A 22,650-nucleotide genomic window follows, 5' to 3' on the forward strand; every position below is an offset into this window, starting at 1 on the left:
AGTCCAATAAATAAATGCATTGTATAGTTATAAAGTAGCCTTTAAGAAAAACCAACAGTATATAAAAACAGTAAAAAGTAGTGGATGTTATACAAAGCCACTAGAGTTCATGATATGCTGCAGCGATGTAAAGTTGATAAGAAATGTAAGGGTTCTGCCGAATGTGCTGCTGAGGAAGCGGGGTGTTTTTTGTTTTGATGGCCCTCAACCTTCTATCTGATGGGAGGGAATTGAACAGGGTGAGATTTACCTTGAAGAATTGACAGGCCTCCGTGATGGATTTGGGCCTCATAGATGACTGGAGAATCGGGGAGTCTGCAGACACACACACACACACACACGCACGTACGCACGCACGCACACACACACACACACACACAATATCACTTATAATACCTTCTTGCATTTGCATAAATGCAATTTTGGCTTTTTATAGTATTTTTTAGCATTAGGTTTATTATCATCAACACATACACGAAGACATACACACAAACACACACACCCATACACGTAAACACACACACACAAACACATTACTGAATATCACACACGCACGCTGAATATTATATCATTTATATATAGGCCTATGCAATTGTCATGTCTTTTTAAGGCATAATCGTACAAGTGATTATATAAAATAAAGACAAATATTTAACATGGCAAACCGAGCAAATTATTTTTAATATTTTCATAGTATAATGACACAAAAGTAAAACAGCACAAAAATCACGTACTACAGGAATGCTTCTGTCTTTGTTTTTTTGATTGATTTTTTAATTCCTTTTTGTTCTCTAGTAGGATTCACATTCAAACAATCAATTGGCTTCAGGCATCTTTTTCAACATATCCATTTAAGTTGAAATATGAACTGTAATTTTTTTTTTTTTATTAAACGGCAAGTCTGAAATATGGTCTGTGACCAGCAGATGGTGCTAACATTATTTGAAATAACCGACTGAAGGTACATTTTAAGGCCTTGCCTTTAGTGGAAATGATCCATCTGGTAAACGTCCAAAAGCTGAAAATAGATCAGAGATACTGGTGGCACCGGTGTTTGTCAACAACAAGTCAACGCAATGAAAAAATTGTTTTTGCATTACAAAAGTGAATGCATATATTTGAATATGCATATATGTATAGCATAGCAGTACACATTTCTTACTTTTATTCAAACATGCTAACATGCAAAGCTGGATTTGAGAGTGGGAGGAGCTTGTGTGCATAGTCTCAATCTGTTGGGACAGATATCATATCATATTTCTATTGGCCCTTTGGCTTCTCCCTCCAAAGGCAGACTGCTACATATAGGTGACGTTGACAGGGGCATACATGTAAACCATCAAATTAGATAGAACTGACTGAAGAAAAAGTGAAGACCAATACTGTCAGAGTACTAAATCTGCTGAGCGTTCGGATGGCAGAGAGAGGCGCCAGTGATGGTGATCCAGGGGAGAGGGGGTTGCGGACACAAGCGGATAAACAACCTTCTCCGGCTGAAGAGGGCAGCGCGGTTCTAGAAGCTGTCCCGGACCGTCAAGTCGTTAACTGCCAGGAAGGTCAGGCCCAGCCCCCTGGTCCTCAAAGCACAGAGGCTCCTGGGTCTCCTGAAGAGGACTCCGGCTCAGAGTGTCCAGGATGCCAGGCCATGGGTGCCCTGGTGCTTCCCTGTGGGCACAGGCTCTGCACAGCTTGCGTCCAGCTCAGCGGCGGGGGCCGGGGGGAGATGGGCCCCGGCTGCTGCACCGTTTGCTACGGGACCCAGCTGATGGACTCGGTCCTTCACACCCTGCTGGAGGTCCTGTTCCAGGGCCAGTCCAGGAGGCCCCCGGAGGGAGGAGGAGATGGGAAGAAGGCCGCTGTGGAAGCAGGGGACTCAGGTAGGGCCGGTGTGGAGGAACTCTGCTCACGGCACGGCCAGCCTTGCACCATGTTCTGCTTGGAGGAAGAGGAGCCACTCTGTGAGGAGTGTGTTGAGGAGGAACACGACCACCACCACTGCTGCTCCTTACAGGAGGCCGTCAGGGCTTGCAAGGTGAGGAACAGAGGATGGAACCAAACACTAGGATTTAGTCGCAAAGCAGTAAACATTGATGATCAATTGGTCCGTGCCATTTATAGCTTCAATTTGTTAGAGCAGGATCAGTAATTGAATTGACCATTTCAGGAATTTATTTTTTGAAAATAGATTACTTTCACTTCATATAACATCTTTTGAAGTTGCTTCAGAAGTAAAGCAACTTCAAAACATTCGCCGTACACAACTGTTCATTTTTTGGAGTTTGCGATTTGTGTGACATCCTTCAACTTCGATTTGAGTGTCCTTATTTTAATTTCAGAGCGAGTTGCAATCTTCTCTTCAATCCCTAAGAGAGCAGCGGGAGACTCTGAAGTCCATTAGGGATTCCTGTCAGGACACTGCTAATTATGTCAAGGTACTTACTCACATAGTATCTGTTGTTATGGAGACACTGTTACATGCACAGACACACACATATTTTAAAACATACACATCTTAAATATATCTTAACCGAAGGCCTCACATCCTGACCTCAGAACCAGTTAGTGCGCACGTCACAAGTGCTGCGGGAGGAGTTTGAGAAGATGCACCAGTTCTTGCGGGACAGAGAGGCAGCTGCCATGACATCCCTGAGGAGGGAAGAGGAGGAGAAGAGTCTGCGGATTGCTGAGAAGATGGAGAAACTTACAGACGGCATCGACGAACTGAAAGACGCAATGCAACAGACGGAGGAGGCCATGGTGTTGGAAAACCATGTCTTCCTGAAGGTTAGCTGCTAATCCTTTGGTCATGGAGACAGAAAAATGACAGCCCGTTCAACCCCAGACTCTCTCAAATGTACCCATGGGCTCCAGTGTCCTAAAATAGTAGTAAAGTTCTGATTCGTTTTTATATTTTAAATGGTGATCGTGAGCCTGTACCTTCCCCCTGTTCAGATTCAGATATGTTTCAATGAATTCAGGATTAAACTCACCTAAAACTGAAACGTCTATGTCGTTGCTGCAAACACTTTACGACCCTAACTCAATTTCAATGTCTTTACTGTCTCACAACAGAACTACAAGAGGGCTTCTGAAAGGTATGTTCCCTGACATGTTTATCATGAAGGTCGCAGGCATTTCCATCTCACAATGGAATGCCTAAACCAATCGACATTTATACATAGATGCTGTATTGATTGTTTAAACCCATTGCTGTGCTACTTCAACAAGACTGTAACTAATACAATTCAACAGGGGAGGCGTGTTTTTCTGGATAAAAAGCACCATAACGTTTACATTTATTAACCGATCTGAATCGTCCGCTTTTGTATTCATATTAAATAACATTGTAAACACTTTGAAAACTAGCATTCTTTTATTTGTTTTACTCCACGTAGATCATAAACCCTTGAATTAAAATGATTTTTATGTGGGGGTTCCTTACTGTAGGGCTGGGTACAGAATAGCTGAGCCAGAAGAGGAGTTAGGATCGCTGCTGGATGTGGCCAACCACCAGGGTTGTCTTCGCTTCCATGTCTGGGAAAAGATGCTGGACACCTTTGAATATGGTGAGTTCATGAAAAAACGGGAGTTCATGAAAAAAGGGATTTGTAATACAAATGTATTTTTACATTAATCTTGATTATCTCACTTTTTACCAGGTTTAGAGAGTTATATAATTCAACAACACTTTGAAGACTAGCACAGGCAAAAAACAGACTAATCAAAATGCTAATAGAGCTGCCTGTGTTTCACCAGGGATGGGGCTTAAAGTTGAACAGTTGATTCACTCTTTACCCCACGTCTATGTTTCTGCACTAGTCCCAGTGACTCTTGACCCCAACACAGCCTCTGCCTGGCTGAGCATTTCCCCAGACCTGGCCAGCGTGTGTGCCTGCGAGGAGACTCACACGCTTCCAGTTCCGGCCAACCGGGAGAGATTCGTGGGGCCGAGGGCCGTCCTGGGCTCCGAGGCCTTTGAGGCCGGGAGACACAGCTGGGAGGTTGAGGTGGGCGACAACACCTGCTGGTCCCTGGGAGTAGCCAGAGAGAACATCAGCCGCAGGAAGGACTCCTGGTCAGGAGGATTGGAGCCAGGTGGGGAGGACAGTGTGGCCGGCCTCGGCGTCAGTGAACGCTGGGTGCTCTCCCTCTCCGATGGCCATTATCGTGCCTTTCCCAGCCATGGTGGCGGACCGATCGGGCTGAGACGAAGGCCCCGTCGAGTGACGGTTCAGCTGGACTGGGAGAGGGGTTGTCTGACGCTGTCGGATGCAGCGGACAACAGCCTGATTCACCGCTTCAAGCAGCAGTGGAGCGGCCCGCTACGGCCCTACCTCTCCACCACGTGTGCCAAACATCCGCTGCGTATCAATGCCAGGAAGGTGACAGTGATCGCAGACTAAGACGTCCTGTTCAGAAGGCTGTCGTTGATGTCCAGAGTACACTGGGTAAACACACCAACAGGGTTTCTCTTCAGGAATTAACCATTCAAGTGTTCCTCAGAGGCTTTGTGTCTTGACGGTCAACAAATATGGTTATGAAAGTGTGAATACCACAATATAAATCCCATTTAGTGGTTAAGGTTATTTGGATTGAATAAAAGTATGTACATTGGCCAATATTTTAGAAAGGTACACATTTAAATATGAATTTAATAGGTAGTTAGCTTTAAAAAAACGATATATACGGTTGTTTCACACTTACAGACTTTTAACCTTGTGTCTGTGTAGATTAAGATAAGAACTTTATTTCATCCCATGCATGAAAATTCACTTGTTACAGCAGCCCATGGAATATAGAAAGTATTGCTGCATAGAAATACAGCAATACATGCATACATACATCAAATAAAATAAAAAATCACACAGTGATTACAATGTCATGCCAAAAGGGCATAAATGTACACCCCTGGGGTTTTCAAAATAAATTAGGCTAAGAGGTCCTACACTACATAATAAATACTTAATTACACATGGAAACAGCGGTTTACAGCATAACAAATTACAGATGCAACAATATTGTTATAAAAAGTCCTTAAAAGAGGCCTACACACCGACTTTCTTTTGACGACTTTTGCCCTTCTCTGTAATCTAGGGCCTTCTTTGGCCCTAGATTACAGCATGTTGTGAATTTACAATGATAATTCTGTTTGTGGTCAGTATGTTTATCAGTCTAATTCTGCTGGGTTTACACTGTGGGTGCATAGCAATTAAATAGTTTTCCACCTCCATCGACTCCATCTCTTTGGGTCTCGCCATGCTGACGGGAAACACTGTTCACTCTTGCGCAGTCTCTCCGAGTGAGTATCATATGATCTGGCTTTACTATGTAAACACATTGCTCTACAAATACACAACCAACACCACACCAATGCCATCGACCTTCTTCCTAAAATAGAGAAAGCAACAGTTACTCAACACAAAACCAGAGTGGACCCCCTACTGCTTTCGTGTAGTGGTTTGTATTGGCATCGATAATAGACACATTTATCCGATGACTGCAATTGTCTTAATTTTTCAAACCATCTCATGTGGGCTGAATTATTCAGAGACAGCAGAATCCATTGAATATCCAATAACAAGAATAGTGTTGATAATAATTAAAATATTGAAAACAACAATAATTACATTGATAATTAGTGTCAGATCAAAAAAGGTAGAAAGTGTAAGTGGAAAGTCTCGTGTACAAAAGGCTTTGGAGCAAATGTCCCATATTTGCAATACAAGAGGCTGCAGTTTCCGGACCGCAGTTTCAATTTCAATGGCCATCGTCTTTCTATTTATTTAAAGGGATGATATAATAAATTGTCGTATTTTCCCTTTGTTTCAGACTGTTAGATGATGTACATATACCTGTCCTGTTGTACGTCAACCAAGCTAGAAAACCCGCTCCTCAAAAAGTGCGTGAATCAGCTTGAACTTGCGTCAGACTGTGCAGTGGGCGGTGTTGAAGTGAAGAAGTCCTGCCTCCCAGCTACCCGAAATGTTTACAACTTCTCGGGGATGTGGATTTGCTGACACACGTGCAAAGCATTCGCCCAATACTTAAAGCGACATAATACAAATCAGACCGTTTTTGAAAGACGCTGAAATTGGTTTTGCAAAAATTAACAGTGTTCGAATAATACGGGGTATTTATTATACAGATGTAACCCTATTTTAGTAGTTCCCCCAAATGCAATTATTACTGACAAACCGTCCACTTCTGCCACCTAGTGGGGGCCAGTCTCATCCATTCATCTCCCACACACCTGCCCGCAATCCTCATCAGCTCCCAGTATCAGCCCCGGACAATCATCGCCAGATCGTAATAGACTGAACAGTTCATATAGCTTCTTGGCCCCATCAGTTTAATCCTACTTGTAAGAATGATCCTGTCCCACCAACCTAACCCGTGCTTCCTTGTTCCCCAGTTCCATGCTCCTCAGTCAGGACTTAGCTTGACCTGTTCCGGATTCCCCCCATTCTCCAGCGCCCCGGATTCTCAATAAATTCCTCTGTACCGTCAATCTTGTCGTGCCTACCCCGTGTCGTGCTTTTGGGTCCGCTACCTCCCCCCGAGACCCTAAAAAAAAAAAAGCATGATATGGGATATTTTTCTAGTGGAATTCTGTGTTTTAAACCGGTGTTTTTAAGTCAAATTATGTGCAGCAATGCCGAGTGGCCCGTTTATGGTATAGTCATCTGATTATACTTAGTTACAATATATATGTATGTATCATATAACATGAAATAGGAAATTATATGATTGCCTGATGATGATTTATAAAATAAAAAATCGAATAATACATTCAGAATTAATTGAATTACATTTAATATAGCCTTTATATGACAGGATGTCAGTGCCATGGGGTGTGTATTTGTGTGCCATGATTGTGTGTCAGTGTTAATGTTAATTGTGGACACCTTAAAGGGAGACAGAATTTGGGTTAATCCAAAAGAGACCATAAGCAACGACAAAATTGTTGTTGTATGTTATGTTAGCCTGTAAGATCAGATGAAAAATAATGAATACTATTTGCCCATGTGCTTTTGTTTTTATGGCCATTCTGACAAGGCTATACTTTATGGTGGTTGGTGTCAGTAAGATTACCCTGCCACATTCTTAAGTGTTTACAAATACATGACTACAACTGCTTTCGCATTATCCCAAATGGCCCCTGGTGTACTTATTGATGAAAGTGCACAGTGCACACGGCTTTACAAGTAAGCTATGAGTCAGACTCATAAAATAGGAGCAGCATTGTTTACTTTGGGAAAAACAGGTGTAGGGGGTGGTCGAATGTGCAACCAACAACAGCCTTGAGGTAGTCGTTTCCACGATAATAATTATGATTAAATCCTTACACCGCCACCACACCCCACACCCCCACCATGTCTTCTCCGAGCTCTGAGCACCCCCCCATGGCCTCTTAGTGAACAAAATGAGGGCAAGCTTGATGGGAGGAAGAGCAGCGAGGGGGCATTCTGATGGCCTGATGGGCAGTTGTGCTTGGCAGGTACCCATTCAAAGCTACTAGTTTGTACAAGCAGCCCCCCACTTCTCCAACAAGCGAGGAACTGGCACTGGCACTGGCACTGCCTCCATGTTAAATGGATGACAAAGCTCAGAAAGTTTATTGAAAGTCTATCAAAGCGGGGCCAAACTTCGAGGCCAGTGTCGGAGTGCGCACGTGGGACTCCCAGAAGGTGTTAAAACACCAGGAGCCCTCTCCCAGAGCGCTGAAGGGGGGATCAGATTATGCTAGGAGGCTAGCAGGTGCAACATTCAAATTAAAGAAGCACCGGCCAACGCCGCCTTTGTGAAACACTTTTACGACCCGCATCTGTTTTCGAGGCCCCGCTGCGCGCATGTCAATAAGAATGCTTTACGACCAGGGAGAGCTGCGGGGGGGCATGCCTCTGCATTTAATTTAGTTGAAGCTTGGTTATGATCATACGAGTGCTGCAAACAGATGATAGACTAGGACCACCTTTAATAATGTGGAGGCTGTACCAAACGATGTATTGCAGTTGAGTGGGGGGTTGAGTGGGGGTAAGTAGGCTGCACCTGAACATGTGCTGGTCTAGCCTCATTAATAACACATGCACAACCATCAAGATGCACCACCAAAGCTTCCTTGCGTTTACGCATATCGATGTTTGACCATCCTCATCTACAATTGATCCAAGGTGTCATAATCATCCTTATGATCATAATTGCAAAAAAAGTATTGCCAATGTCCCTTCTTACCGTAATACCATGATATTTTCCATATAGTAGGACCTGTCCACTGTGCAGCGTCTAACAGAAAGCTGTTTACACAAGGGTTTGGATTCTCTCTTGAAATTCATTCACCTGAGGAATTGTCACACGTGCCAACTTTTCTTATGATTGTAGCTTGCATTTCTATTGTTAAACTTCATCAAAAGACATCTCAGGGATCGGGATGGAGTACGCATATGAAACTTGCATGTGCATGCACACACAAAATGAGGATCTCTCGTACACCATGTGTTAATATGGTGGTTGTGAGAAGGTTGTGAGTGCATTATTCCTTTTGTGTGAATATATTCTAGTTCTAGGTTTTCTATCTAAAACGGTTGTATAATCTAGATATGAAGCCCTATCTGAAAAGATTCTTTGTTGCTAAAGATTGTAAATAATAAAGCATAAAAAAACAAAGTGAATACTCGGGCTGCAGCTGATCAAATCTTATTTGAGTTTGAATGGAGCCTGCGTGTCCGGAGAAAGCATCTCAAATAAACCATCTATTCTAGTGTGTATATCCCACTGTATCGTCTTGATACAGTTCATTTTCTGCCACGTGTTTAAAAGTCTAACACGATTAAGCCCAGGTTACATTTGATATTTAAGTAGGTGCATGATCAATACATGCTTGCATTTTAATACTTAAAAAGCGTATAAACCTTACATATATACCTCTCGTCTGTGGTTGCTCGGCCTCTCTGCTTAACTCAGAGCCTTGGCATTTTAATGTAGCATAGCTAGACCTGTTAAGTACACAATAAACCAGTGGGGGGGAAAAGTCAACCTTTTCTTATTTAGCCTTTAAAAAAAGTGCCCTCCTTTTGCTTGTTGACATCATGGACAGATAGCTGCCCTCAACATTGTAGAAATAATCATCCACACAACGGTTACACACGAGGCCTGTCAACCTCACCTATAATTGAAGCCCTGTGTACTGTGTTTACGACGATGAGTCTGTGGCACACCAGCTCAGCAAGCAACTCCTGGAACCCGTATGAAGTCATGCCTCAACCGCGCAGACCCTGAACACCCAGCTTGTGGTCCTGCTGCTGTTTGTTTCCAAGAGGGCCTTTTATCTCCACCTCAGCACCTGTTTATTTGCTTTTGCTGTAGCTCAATTTAGCGTGATGTCATACGGCGGTGTTAACGTGACCCCCTTCGTCGGTTCGCCTGATTGTAGACCTCCGGGCCATGGGGGTGCATTTGTCATTAACCCAGAGAAGCGTTATTTCCATGATCTTAGCCCTGTTCAATGATTTACCCTACGGTGGATCTAGAAATGGTAATATGATTGTGAATACGGTGGCGATCAAACAATGGAACGTTGTTTTGCCTGGAGACAACGGATCATGTTGAGTCTACTGACGTGCCCTGCATAATCTAGGACAATGTTCTCATCGTGCGGTTCGTGAGAATGTATTGCCATGTTTCATTGTTTTGAACATAGTAATGCACTTAATTGGGGTAGACGTTTGTTTTTCTTTGTTTATATTTATTTGTCCTTTCGCACCTAACTCTGAAAGAAATACGTAATGTTAATGACATTTCGCTCGTTAAATCTGTTATCCAAAGCAAAGATCACACATACGTACAATCGGTATTGGATTAATTTATTTGAACAAACAGGTTACAAAACAAGAAAGCAGGACAGAGCGCATGTAGGAATCAAAATCCAAGGTTTGACAATTTCTTCATGAGAGGTACTCAAATGCATAATGGCATAACACAAGTTATATTAGAACAAAATAACAAACTTACATGACAAAATATATGTCAACAACATTGATAATGTCTTATCTCATGAATAAAGAAGAAACCACCATAGGGATACTCTAAAAAGCTGAGCAAAGAATTTTTGTTGATAATTTAAACTAGGGGTGGGCCATTATTTCTCCTTGGAGGAGACACAATTCAAAATGCCTTTGAGAGCCAAGTAAATGTCTTGTCTTAACCAGTCGATTGGTTTATAGAAAATGTATCACTTTAACTCTTATTAAGCATTTGTAAATAAAAGTGACAACAAATTGTGTCAGATAAATCTTTAAATGTAATTCCCCATGTAAACAACATACACCGTTAGAACATGTTTGATACCTATGTGTACCTGTAGCAAGTACACTGGACATGAACAGGTGCTTCCAAACATCCCAAAATACTCAGAAATCAATTTGACCTATGGCGCTTTTTACTGCTCATTTTAGCTGGCTACCGGATCCAATTTACTTCGCTTTGATGCTGTGTTCTATTTATAGTTTTCACATTAAAATCCCATTTGAACTGTTGAAAATTACTGGGAAAATTAAAAACCAACAATCTATTTTGCTTGTTTTGGAACTTGCGGGTCAATCAGAACTGGCCATCACACAACATGTGACCTGCGGGACCACACGTGACCATCACAATGCCCAGGTCTGAGTTAAACAAAACAATGTCATTGCTGCATTGTGTTTCTACATTTGGACCTTTTAATCTATCAACTTTACAAGGGCCCGTTCTCAGAAGGCCGGAAAATTTCTCCATTTGAGTTGATATCCTTTCCCGTTGTTTTCTCTTACTTTTCTGATGTTGCTCTTCAAAGCCGCATGCCAGTAGGAACCAGCAGCCGGAGGCATTCACTCACAGCGGTAAAACCACAACCATGGGTTTGATGTGCCCACGTAGACTCCACATTTAAACACTTCAAACAAGGAATCAGCTTCATTAATATATTGCAGTAACTCCCAACCAAATTATTGTTGGGATACACCACGGGGTGCCTATTAGAAGAGGTGATCACATATCTCTGCCATGTGTGCGCAACCTTTTTTTCTTTCCTCTTTATTTTTTTTGCGATGCCGTTGTGTGAATCAGACAGTGTGAAGTTTTGGCAACTAATTTGTGAAAGAGTCACGCTACATTTATTCTTTGGTTATGTTTGCAGTGTTCCACGAAGATCGCCAGGAGCATTATCACTTTGACCCCCGGATGTTTCTTCTCTGGAGGCTAAGAGGACCGGCCTTTGTAATTATAATGATGTAATGTAATGGCTCACAGGAAGTCTGCGTGGACAAGAAACAATGAGGTTGTGAAAGGGATTGTGCCTTTTGAGGACCATTTTAAGCATTTTTCTCAGTCGAGAACACCACTGAAAGTCATTATCTGATGACGGCTTTTAATTTGTGTCTTTCATGTTTGTGCTCTATGTGTGTGTCCATGTGTTTGTTTGTATATGTGTTAGTTTGTCTGTGTGTGAAACCTCAGGTTCAAGGAAGTTTTTATAGTAAGAGTACACCGAACTACAAAATGGCAGTATAAAAACATGCCATATTTTTCAGGACCAGTTCTTTGAACTGGTTCTAACCCGGTTATTTTTCACACAAAAAGGTCAATAGTTTGATTAATATTCAAAGGAACAAAACTGTTATTTCTTTATATCCTATTATCTTCTCAGAACCTGTGGTGGTCTCTAACAACTCAACAGCAGCTACTGTACCTGTTTGGTATTGTCCAAATGTGTCAAGCACGGCCCAATTGACCCTGTCTAGGACGCTAAACAACAAACTGAGCCTTGTGTTTCTAATGTTCCTTTCAGTTAGGCACCTGTTTGGAGAAGTCATGCATCTCTTATGCAGTGATTTACATTTCGGGCATTTAGCAGACACTTTTATCCAAAGCAACTTACAATAAGTACAGCATTGAGTACTGCAGCAGTAAGTATTTATTGCTGCAAAGTCCAAGCAAAGTGCCTTAAAACCACTAGCTGAGGTTAACAATGGCAGCATAACATTGTTCATGACGAGGGTTCCTCCACTATTCCTCCTCCTCCATAGGTTCAGCCTCCTCCAGTGCCATTTATACAGTATGGAAACCATTAACCCTCTGAGAAAAAATAAAATGTGGATGGGGGCTCCAACAAAGCTCCCTGGAATAGATAAGTTGATTTTACAAACCATTTCCAAATTATGCGTAAACTGTTGGCCAGCTGCTCGGGTTGTTTGGTTGTGTGTTCTGGAAGAGCAGATGACCACTGGCGTGGCCTCAGCATGATCCAGCGGACTCTGAGCACTGGACACCAGCCATGATGTCATGGCTAGCCAATGCAGGGAAGACATCTGAAGAATGCCAACGAGAATTATTCTGACCCCAGTCCCAGCATTCGCAGTCACTGTTGTTGGATCTCTATCTATCCAGCGCACGCTCTTTCTCTTTGACTCTTTCCCTCTCTCTCTCTCTCTCTCTCTCATGTGTTCTCTCTCTCTCAATTGATCAATTCCTGGTCAAACTAAAACACCAGTTTGCGTGGTTGTTTACGAGGGCACACTGACCCATTGAAACACAAAAAGAGTAGAATACATGAGTAGGTCAGAACTGATGACAGGTGAGTCTTCGTATAGGACGTGTTTTTCTTATGACCTCAACTGTGTTCTCTATAGTGTTTCTTCCCTAAAGGGGGGTGGCTGTAAGCGTGGGAATGGCACCATTCTGATGATAGATACTCCGGCTTGTGCCATTTAAAATATTCATCTACCGCCGTCTGTCTTAAGGAGGTGTGTGTGTGTGTGTGTGTGGATGGGGTGGGGGGGATTGCAGAGAGTGAGGAAGCTCTAACAGTGCCAATAACTACAGTCACCCCCACCACAACTAGAATGCAATCATCCATCTATTCTTAATGTGTTACTATAAAAGTGAATGATGATTGAATTAAATCATTAGAACAATCCGGAACGACAAAATAAGACATAATGGATTTTCAGAAAGTTGTATTGTGTCTGTGTCTGTGCAGTCAGTGTACGCTTATTAAGGTGTGCACTGTCTATGTGTGTGTGTGTGTGTGTGCGTGTGTGTGTGTGTGTGTGTGTGTGTGTGTGTGTGTGTGTGTGTGTGTGTGTGTGTGTGTGTGTGTGTGTGTGTGTGTGTGTGTGTGTGTGTGTGTGTGTGTGTGTGTGTGCGTGTGTGTGCGTGTGTGTGTGTGTGTGGTGAGGTTGCTGCTGCTTGTGTAGGCAAACATTCTCACTCACTCATGCATTGAGTGCTTTTATTTTGTAGTAATGTTGACTCATGCTGTCAGCAGTGCTGAATCAATGCCCTCAGAGGCAGGGCTGGAGAACACTATTCGGGCGCCCACTCAAACTTGAGATTCTGTCCACTCACAGGTTTCTATTCATGTGTAAATATAATCCCTGCGCAGTCTAAAATCAGCACCATGACATCGATTTAAAGAGGGCAAAGTGCTTGTTCTTTTGATCATAGTGCGCGGTTTACCAGATCGGATCTACAGGTAAGCAACATGTATGTGTGTAGCGTTTCCCCCCCCCCCCATGTATATACATTTTTTGTACACGCCGTTGCTACACTGCAGGAGAAAACGATTCCATCTTTGTTCCATTGACAGTAATTCACAGTATGTAGAGTCGGATAAAAGCCCATCTCGCCATCTGGAGGTTGAGCGCATGGACGTGCATATACACAACCACGGTTAATTGGCTCATTAAGTTACCTTGGTTCCACTTAGACATAAAATAATATTTAGCGTTCCATCGCGGATCACTGATGCGAGCGCTGACCGAACCCAGAGCTCTGCGACCAGAGAGCGAGGCGCACCGCATGGAAACGTGCTGCTTTTACAAACTCTGTTCGCTTCCCACGAAAGAGGAAACCTGTTTCTCATAAAGCTGTGATTTGTGCAAGAAAAACAGGCAATCATCAGCGAATCCCACCCCGAAAAAAAAGAGAAAGAAAAGGAAAAGTAACACCGGTGCGTCTTCCCAAGTGTGGTGAATCGCACAGGGCGCCCAATCACAGCGACCTTCCTGTCATTAGCACTCATCAGCCTGGGCATGTCCAGGCATGGCTCTGGCCTGTCAGACGCACAACCTGGAGCCGGTCGCAGGCGGACTGAGGGGGAGGGTCATGGGTAATAATGCAAAGGGTGTGTGTGTGAGACGGCTCGTGATTGATAACAGTGGCAGCAGAGGTTCTGGCGGGTTCTTCTTCATAGAAAGCCAACTCTGCTCTCCCCCCAGAACAAGATTCTTGTTCTTTTGTAAAGTCCACTTTCACGTTGCATAACGCAGTCCAAAACAGTTGTTTTGTGGTGTTAGGCGTCTTCTACACACTGCATTCAGATGAGATGTTTTGAGATGTTTTGGGATTCGAGGTGATGTCAATTATTTTAGTCTATGCTTTATTGTGACCACATGTTTCCAGCTAACCCCAGTTATGAATGGTTTCTTCACTACATAGAGGTTAAGGCTGTTTCCAGGAAATGTCCACAGCTTCCCGATGAACCGTGATCCCGCGTGTACAGAATATCGCTACACTGCTACCACCTGATCACTTCACACTTCTGCTCCTAATCTTTACTTATTTTTACTTATCTTCACTTATCTTTCGTTATCTTTATTTTACTACCTTACTTTATCTTGTATCATTACTGCTATGTGGCTGTTGCGGCTCCATGGTAAAGAGAAGATGAAGGCGAAGAAAAGGAAACAGAGGAAGACAAGGAAACATCAGAGTGGGGGAGGAGGGCGTGGCTGGTTGGAGGTTGGTGGGGGGGTGGGAGGGGGTAAGGGGTAGGGTGTAGGACTTGGCACCCTGACCTCCGGGACTGTCATGTATTCTCACTGACATCATCATTGTAAAATTAGGAGCCCTGGTTTCATCTTTCCTGCAGATGTGGAAGCTTGAAATTGCATTCCGTGGGCCTGTGCCACATTTCATCAGTGAATGTTCCCCTCACCGGCTCCAAGGGGGGAGGAACAGGCAGAAGGACGGGGGTCGGGATGGTTAGGAGCCTCAAACCCCCCCTCCCCCTCTCTACCCCTATTGCCTCCCAGCCTTTTACTGCTTGGCACCCTCCAACACTAACCTCCCTCCCTGCGCACACACTCACACACACACGCACACACTCCCACAACACAACACAGTGTTTTGGCCGGAGCCAACCTCTGTTGCACTCCACAGCCTTCCAGCGCCGCGGCGCAGCGCGGGCTGGGCGACTCCCGGGCCGGACCCACACCTGCGGCTGATAGAATCCTTCTGGTAGTACAAAGCCTGTGATTTACGGCCCCCGAGGAGCCCGGGGCCTCGTACAGCTGTGGACCGGCAGGAAAGGGAAGTTGTTCATCACGCAGTGCGCGTTTTCACCAGCAATCTTTGGCCACAAACGCCCAAACAGCCCGAGCCCGAGCAGAGAATGTCACCGTAACGACAGGTGGTCGATGGTGCCGGGGAACTTTGTAACACATTAGCTAAAGGCTAATAGCGAGCAGGGCTAACGGCCGATCTCAGGTGGCCGAGGAAATCAGTGTGCAGCTCCCTGACTGACGGCGAATGACATGTGGGATATACTTTCATTCATCCGGTGATCTTTCTTCGCCAATGTGCTTAATTGTGTGTGTGTATGTGTGGATCTTTGGTCTGCGTGCTCAAGTGTGAATTATGTGACACACACATCCAGTAACAAATACTTTGGTTGCTTTTGTTTTACTCTCCATTTTGACTTTTTCTAAGTCACGTTTCTGGTCTACGTTTTCACTTTCGCATTAGAGACGCAGAACAGAATTAGTTCTGGAGCCACGGCGGGGGAACTCTGCCAGGAGGTGGTGATGTTGAGAGATGGATTCCTGGAGAGGAGGTAGGGGCGGGGGTCATCCAACACCACACCGGATGAGAGCAGGGTTAGAGTGGGGGAGACACGGTGACAACCGCCTGTATGGCAATAGATCTAAATATAAAAAAATAAACCGCAATGACATCACAACAGCCTGGGTCTGAGTAATGTTCCTCGTGCTGTCACATGGGTTCCATGAAGACGAGGTCAGACCTAAATACGGGGGGGAGTGGTAGTTGATCTGGACTTACAGGACGATAGTGATAGGGCTCGGAATGTATATCCTGAAAATGCGCACGTCTTGTTCCGAACCGAGTGATTTATTGACTCTGCATTTAGTGTGTGGATGGACCTGGAATTCGGTGTATCCTGGAAATATTATTTCTCTTTCTGTTTTTTAGGGGGGGGGGAGACGTTGACATGTTGAGCTCTTACACACATGTGAGTTTGGAGCAGGAGCTTGGGACGCAGCGTCTAGTGGAACCAATGCATTCGGTCAGGCCTTTAAAAGCCATTTCCATACGGTACGTTGTGAAGACAAAACGCATATTTCTCTCAGGCCTGGAGGTACGCTGCATTAGTATAGACAGATGAACGTAGCTAAATCATCTAATGGCTGCCATACAACATTTAATAGGTTACTAGTATGTTTTTGTGGTTATATCACAACAAGAATGTTCATTGTTGTGTGTTTTGTTGTATGTGTTACCAGCAAGCAAAACACAATTTTGTATATTTCTCTCATGACTTGAAGTCCTGGTAAACTCATTGTATTAACATATGTATTAGCGTGAACATGTATTAAGCTATGCTACACAAAAGTTAGGAATACACAAAAAAGCTAGATTAACTGTTGATATTCATAGCTTCCATATCCACTCAATAAATTTTTTTACTGGACTTTTAGACACGGAGGGCCGAGCAAACACAAGTTTTCTTAGCGTTAATTACTTTCTGGTTAAAATTTGCAGACAGTTACAAATCCTAGTTTATGCCAGTAGAGACCCTCGGAAATGTTGACACTGAGAATGAAATGAGGCCTTCAAGTTAATGCTCACACACACACACACACACACACACACACACACACACACACACACACACACACACACACACACACACACACACACACACACACACACACACACACACACACACACACACACACACACACACAAACACACCACCACCACAGAACCTGGCATGCAGTTCTCAGTTGCAGCTGTGTTGGAACGGCTTCTCTTGTTTGTGTACCCGATGTTGTTTGGTTTTTTTTTGTCTTCTTGCTTTAGAGTTTTTATTTGCACATCCCCGAGCTCTGCAGCCATGCCTCCCAGAGCCAGACCACCTGCAACAATTAAAAGGAAGAAAAAAAAGAGAGAGAGAGAAGAAATGGCCTGCTGGCTCAGCAGGGCTGCTGTGATCAACACAGAATTATATCATATGGAGGAGGGCTTGTTGTGCACAGCATGTCTCAACCTTTTAAGGCCTCATTCCCCCCCCCCCTTCTCTGAAAGTAGTGTAGGGCCTACATGGGAACTCGAAACTGTAGCCAAATTATGCAAGATAGAAATAAGGGAAGTTCATGCCTTCTTTCTCAAGTGGGGTGATTGGCCAGCTCTGCTTGCAGCAACCATGGGTCGTTATCTGGTATACGCAAGTCTTGTGTTGCTTATTTTATGTTATTATATTTTATATATAAGACCAATGTTGACATGACATTTTTAACCTTTCCAGAAATGTTATATTTTCTGACTGTTACTAATTCTACTAGTATTACTAACTCCATAAAAAAAACTCCTTTACAATACTGTTATGAAGAATATGTAGTGGATATGTTGCTCTCAAACAACTTGTCTAGCTATCCATCACTTAAACTATCCCACTGGTTTGACAATCAAAACAGTATTGCGGGGTACAGATTCACAATTGTGAAAGTGTAGCGATATTTTCAGACACTCCTATAAAATATGTGGGGTTATGTGTTAACATTGCAGCGCTCCGGTCGGGGTACATTCTTTTGAAATGGTCTGCGTTCTCCATAACTCCATAGCTCTGTGCTGTGGGCGTGTCGGTGCGGAGGTCCACTGTGTGATACGGTTTGTCATCAAAACATCTGTTTCACAAAGATGGACTGGAGCAAAGCCATGACATTATAGACTCAAGTGTATCTCTCTTGCTCCCTCCATTCCTCCCCCTCCCTCACTCTTTCTCTCCCTCGGTCTTTCTCTCTCACGTGCTCTCTCCCCCGCTTTCTCCTTCTCTCTCTCTGGCTCTCTCTCTGGCTCTCTCTCGGTGCCTCTCTCTCTTAACATCAAAAGCTTTAATTTCCTTCACCAGCCCTGATTATTCTGAGAAAAGGGATTTCGGTGGTCGCTAAGGGTGTCACGATAGGGACGAAGAGTCTACTACCACCACCTTTAGGACAAACCCAGGTGCTGCACGTCCTCTTTTGGGGCAGTTCACTCAGTAGTTCAGTCTACAACCCCTGCCCCTGGTACATGAAAGGAGCAGGCCCATACTTACTGTTATGAGCGACACCTATGTGTGTCTTATGATTATCACAGGGTCTAATTCTTCATATTGGCGCTCAACCTTGATACATTTATACATTATGTGATAGAAGAAGGAAAATAAACATGTTATTTCACAACCTCTTTCCCCCATGCCCTCTCTGCTAGGAGATAATCACAATTCTCTGCTTTTCTAGGACCTTTCCACTCATGGCGGCGTTGTTGGCGGCTATTGTTGTATTTGACAGTAACCTTTTTGTTGTGCAACACATCCCATCAGTCACTGTGTCAGACGATGTGAGGCTGCAGAATGCTACGAGATGGCTCAAATGTTTCGGACTGACGGCTTTCTCCAAATGTTACCCATTCCCAATTCCGTCATTTGTTATCTTTGTTTTCTTTCTCTCCGTTATTTTCCCTGAAGATGGCATTTTCATTGGGTGGGGGAGGGGATCTCACCAAATGTGCCAAAACGGCCCAAAATGCCACTGGTCATCATGATATATAACAACTGTATTGTTGTTAGGGTCATCAGGAAACAACAAATAAAACAGTTTTCCCCACAAATGTTGACAGCAAACTATCCAAACCTTGACAAATTAACCATTTAGTCCTCCTAAACAAACGACCCAGAAGCATTTATTGTTCTTCCACATCTGAAGCCGAGCACTTCTTTATGGTTTGGAAACTACAGAGGCGGTTTGAACAACGTGATTCATCTTAAAACAACAGGAGGGTGGGCCTTTGTTGAAATGCATCTCACGTGTGTGTGTGTGTGTGTGTGTGTGTGTGTGTGTGTGTGTGTGTGTGTGTGTGTGTGTGTGTGTGTGTGTGTGTGTGTGTGTGTGTGTGTGTGTGTGTGTCTGTGTGTCTGTGTGTGTCTCTGCGTCTGTGTGTGTGTGTGTGTCTGTCTGTCTGTCTGTCTGTCTGTCTGTCTGTGTGTGTGTGTGTGTGTGTGTGTGTGTGTGTGTGTGTGTGTGTGTGTGTCTCTGTGGGGCTTTGAAGGAGTTTTGATGAATGTGACTTGTGCAAATGTGCGTTTAAAAAAATAAATAATGGTAGCTCCTTCTCCTCCAGCAGTGTTGGTCATCTCTCCCTGTAGGAGTTCACCGTGATCAATCCAACATGTGATACCTCTCACAGCGACGTCCAGAAGATGACAAATGTTTCGGACGTGCTTCGTACAGTTTGTCATCGGAGATACCTATATGTTGTTGGGCCACTGCTTTAAAGAGGGGGTTTGTATATTTATTTGTCTATCCCTGGTGTTCACAAGTAAGAGAAAGACATGTCGTGATTACTTTATTTACCAAAAAAGGAAGCACGATCCAATAGGAAATGGATTATGCGTATGTATGAGTTGCAAGTCTGTTGTAAGACATTTCTCTCTGCCCTACTGTGCCTGTCCATTTTGAGCCTCCATTCCTCCCCCCAAACCTAAGGATACACAGACACAGAGTCATCCACGCACGCACAAAAGCACACACACAGAAACCTTGCCTTGTATCTGTTCAGCCAGTCAGCTCCCTCCTGTCATCTGCGCCAATCACCATCTGCCCCAATTTACCACTATTTATTTCTAATTGGGCCAAAATTGAACTGCTGTCAGTGATTAAAGTTGTTCCAAAAAGGAGGAACGAATCTCTTTGCCCACGTCCATTATTAACTCATTGATTACAATAATGCGGGAAATTGCCCATTGGAGTCAAATGTTAGCGGAGACACCTGGCCTGAACGCACCCAGCAAAAAAAAAGAAGGATAAAATAGAAACCCACAGGAGCCGCGGGCCTTGTGAGTAACGGGATGTGGCAGCTGCCGCTAACTCTACGGGGCCTGCCCCACCAAACGCCTCCTGTTTGACCAGGCGTCGTACCGCTTCCTCTCCAGCGGCTGGTGGTGGGAGTTTAACATGTCGCCGATGGACTTGCTTAAAAACAGGTATTCAGTTAACCACGAGTCCGCAAAGTCCGCCAATACTCACTGAATGTCAATTGTCGAATTACATGGTTGAACGCGCGCTACACCACGCGCTAGCTTGCATAAAAAAAAAAAAGAAATGTGTCCCACAAAATAAGAAAATAAATTGTTTTGAAGGTGCATGTTATCACCTTCAGGTTAACAATAATAAGTCGTGGGAACTTTTGGGGTATTGAGTTGATGGCACGTTCTGCATTTGCCTTAGCAGTGCCTATCCATGACTGAGTCAGAGGTGCTTAAAGACAGGATGAAGTTATTGCATTCCTCATGGTAACACATTTCAGCATGCACATCATGTCCTGTTTAGCAAAGCATGCCACAACAAAACAACAGACGGATTCTGTTTGTCTATCTATTTTACATTTATATCGAATCACCTTAACTGTGACTGTGTCAGAAAATCTTTGATGAGTGATAAGTATGCCAGCGAAAGACAACGTTTATGATCCAAATTGTTGTTTTGGTATTTCCAACAGGTAAATGCACTATAAACAGAACCATTATAATAGACAATATAAGTCCACTTGAGTGGAGCCTTAGTTCTTAAATATAACATGCAGAGATAGTAATGAGTTTGGTCTAGAGATTTATGTTTGGTAATAAAGTATGGCTGAATTAAGGGGAAGGTTTATAGCAAACATTTAGTAGTAAGTTAGTATCAAGTAGGCTGGAGAGCTCGGCTGGAGGTATGCCAATGCTTATCATTGCTAGCATATTAATTTTATGGTCTTCTGTTATTTCGATGCTATCCCTTCAAAGTCATTCAGTCAAAAGGGTGTTTTGAGGTACAACAATTTCAAAATCAGAGATCATGCAATATTCACTATCAATGTTTTTATTGTCATTTATATGAGAACACTGGCAAAGCGAATTATATAGACAACTAGGCTAATTCAGAAAACTATTATTTTTGCTAGATCAATGTTAAGTAATTATATATTACTTAGCTACTGTAATCATGTAAACTAAGCTAAGCTAACTTGTCTATGGTTGAACAAAGAGTCATTCTAGAGCTCAATCCTAATGTACCTGTTTTTTACCTGTAATCCCTGGAGTGAATTAAGATTATTATAGATAGAAATGTGTGTTTATGTCTTTTTTGTTAAAGTTCTCAATGACAATTTAAATGTTTCTTATCATAAGTTATATTTGGCTATGATGTCAAAAATACAGTCAAGTATAGTATGATAAATTCTCAGTCTGTGATGGCTGACCAAAAAGTATTGCCATTGTTTCTGTTTCAGTACCATCAAATAACTACAAATGGACATTGATGTCATCTTAAATGAAGAAACAAGATATTAAATAAATGACATCAGATGGATTCTTTAATTAGAACTTTTGAGACGGGTAGTGAAACATCAATATTGTGCAAAATTCCCTAGATCATGGTGATGCATTCTTCTGTATCGTCCAGCCCTACTTACAAGGAATGTTGTACGCTTTCCTTTCCCCAGACTTTCCCAGCTTTGTTTGATTTGATGTGGATTTGAACTGGCGACCTTCCATTCACACGCCTACTCCTCCTCCTCCTCCTCAAACTGACGACGGCAATGGTGAGTACATGCTTTAACCTTTCTCCTTTAAACCTAAGCTATTAGGGGGAAATGAAGTCTTTGGTCCCCTGGGAACTGTGAATAACTCTACATGTACCAAAGGGAGATAAGTAGATTAGCAGTGTAATATAATCTAACTCCCTTAAATAAACTGTCCATTCCTTCACTGATGCTCTCCTTCAAGAAAAGGGGTGTAGCAGCAAAAGCCAGCCAAACATTTGATGCTACAATCCTGCTTGCCCTTTGCCCTCCCTCCATCCCTCTCTTTTCTTTAGTTTTGTTTCTTTTTCTATAAATGGTGCATACAGTTGCTGTCAATTTGTCTCCTTTCCAGTCTCTACAAATCATCTATATGTAGGACCCACCTTGTTTCAAAAGGTTAAGCAGTCAGGCAGGACCGCCCGAGTTCTTGAAAGCAGCCACAACGCAGGCCCGGTTTTTGTCAATATAGTCTCGAAAGGATGGAATACCAGCAAATTAACTGAATGGCTGCGAATACATCCTCTTTTGTCATGGAAATGCAGCTGTAAATGTGCAGATATTTTAGTTAATTTTACAAAAGCAAGTACAATGATAGCTAAGCCTACAGACAAACCTGAATAAGTGCAAATAAGTGAAAGCTGAGTGCTGAAAATCTATGATCCAGTTAAAAAAGCACTCCCTGATTTTAGCTAACGAGAATGTGGCATGGGTAACATGAGCCACTATGGCCCACGCATTGCCCCATTGAGACCTATCGCCTGCATACGAGAGCCCTAA

General features: G+C 43.3%; 1 protein-coding gene across 2 annotated transcripts; it reads left to right on the forward strand.

Moving 5' to 3' along the window:
• The first annotated feature begins 1,124 nt into the window (after positions 1–1,124).
• Positions 1,125–6,406, forward strand: LOC130383220 (E3 ubiquitin-protein ligase TRIM35-like). Of its 2 annotated transcripts, XM_056591319.1 has the most exons (7): positions 1,125–2,032; positions 2,337–2,432; positions 2,554–2,784; positions 3,073–3,095; positions 3,448–3,566; positions 3,820–4,448; positions 5,830–6,406. In XM_056591319.1, the coding sequence occupies exons 1-6, from the start codon at positions 1,415–1,417 to the stop codon at positions 4,401–4,403; spliced, it is 1,671 nt and encodes a 556-aa protein (XP_056447294.1). In that variant the 5' UTR covers positions 1,125–1,414; the 3' UTR covers positions 4,404–4,448; positions 5,830–6,406. The 2 variants fall into 2 exon arrangements, with proteins under 2 accessions (XP_056447294.1, XP_056447293.1); XM_056591318.1 differs by lacking the exon at positions 5,830–6,406 and having other exon boundaries at positions 1,126–2,032; positions 3,820–5,228.
• Positions 6,407–22,650: the final 16,244 nt, after the last annotated feature.

The sequence above is a fragment of the Gadus chalcogrammus genome, chromosome 5 (assembly GCF_026213295.1).
Source record: "Gadus chalcogrammus isolate NIFS_2021 chromosome 5, NIFS_Gcha_1.0, whole genome shotgun sequence".
NCBI classification, from domain to species: domain Eukaryota; kingdom Metazoa; phylum Chordata; class Actinopteri; order Gadiformes; family Gadidae; genus Gadus; species Gadus chalcogrammus.

Bases quoted from the DNA above. Each gene is read 5' to 3' on its own strand.
- LOC130383220 (XM_056591319.1), top strand. From the start codon at position 1,415: ATGGCAGAGAGAGGCGCCAGTGATGGTGATCCAGGGGAGAGGGGGTTG. The intron at 2,033-2,336 runs GTGAGGAACAGA...TTTTAATTTCAG, and splicing joins AGGCCGTCAGGGCTTGCAAG to AGCGAGTTGCAATCTTCTCT. The intron at 2,785-3,072 runs GTTAGCTGCTAA...GTCTCACAACAG, and splicing joins AAAACCATGTCTTCCTGAAG to AACTACAAGAGGGCTTCTGA.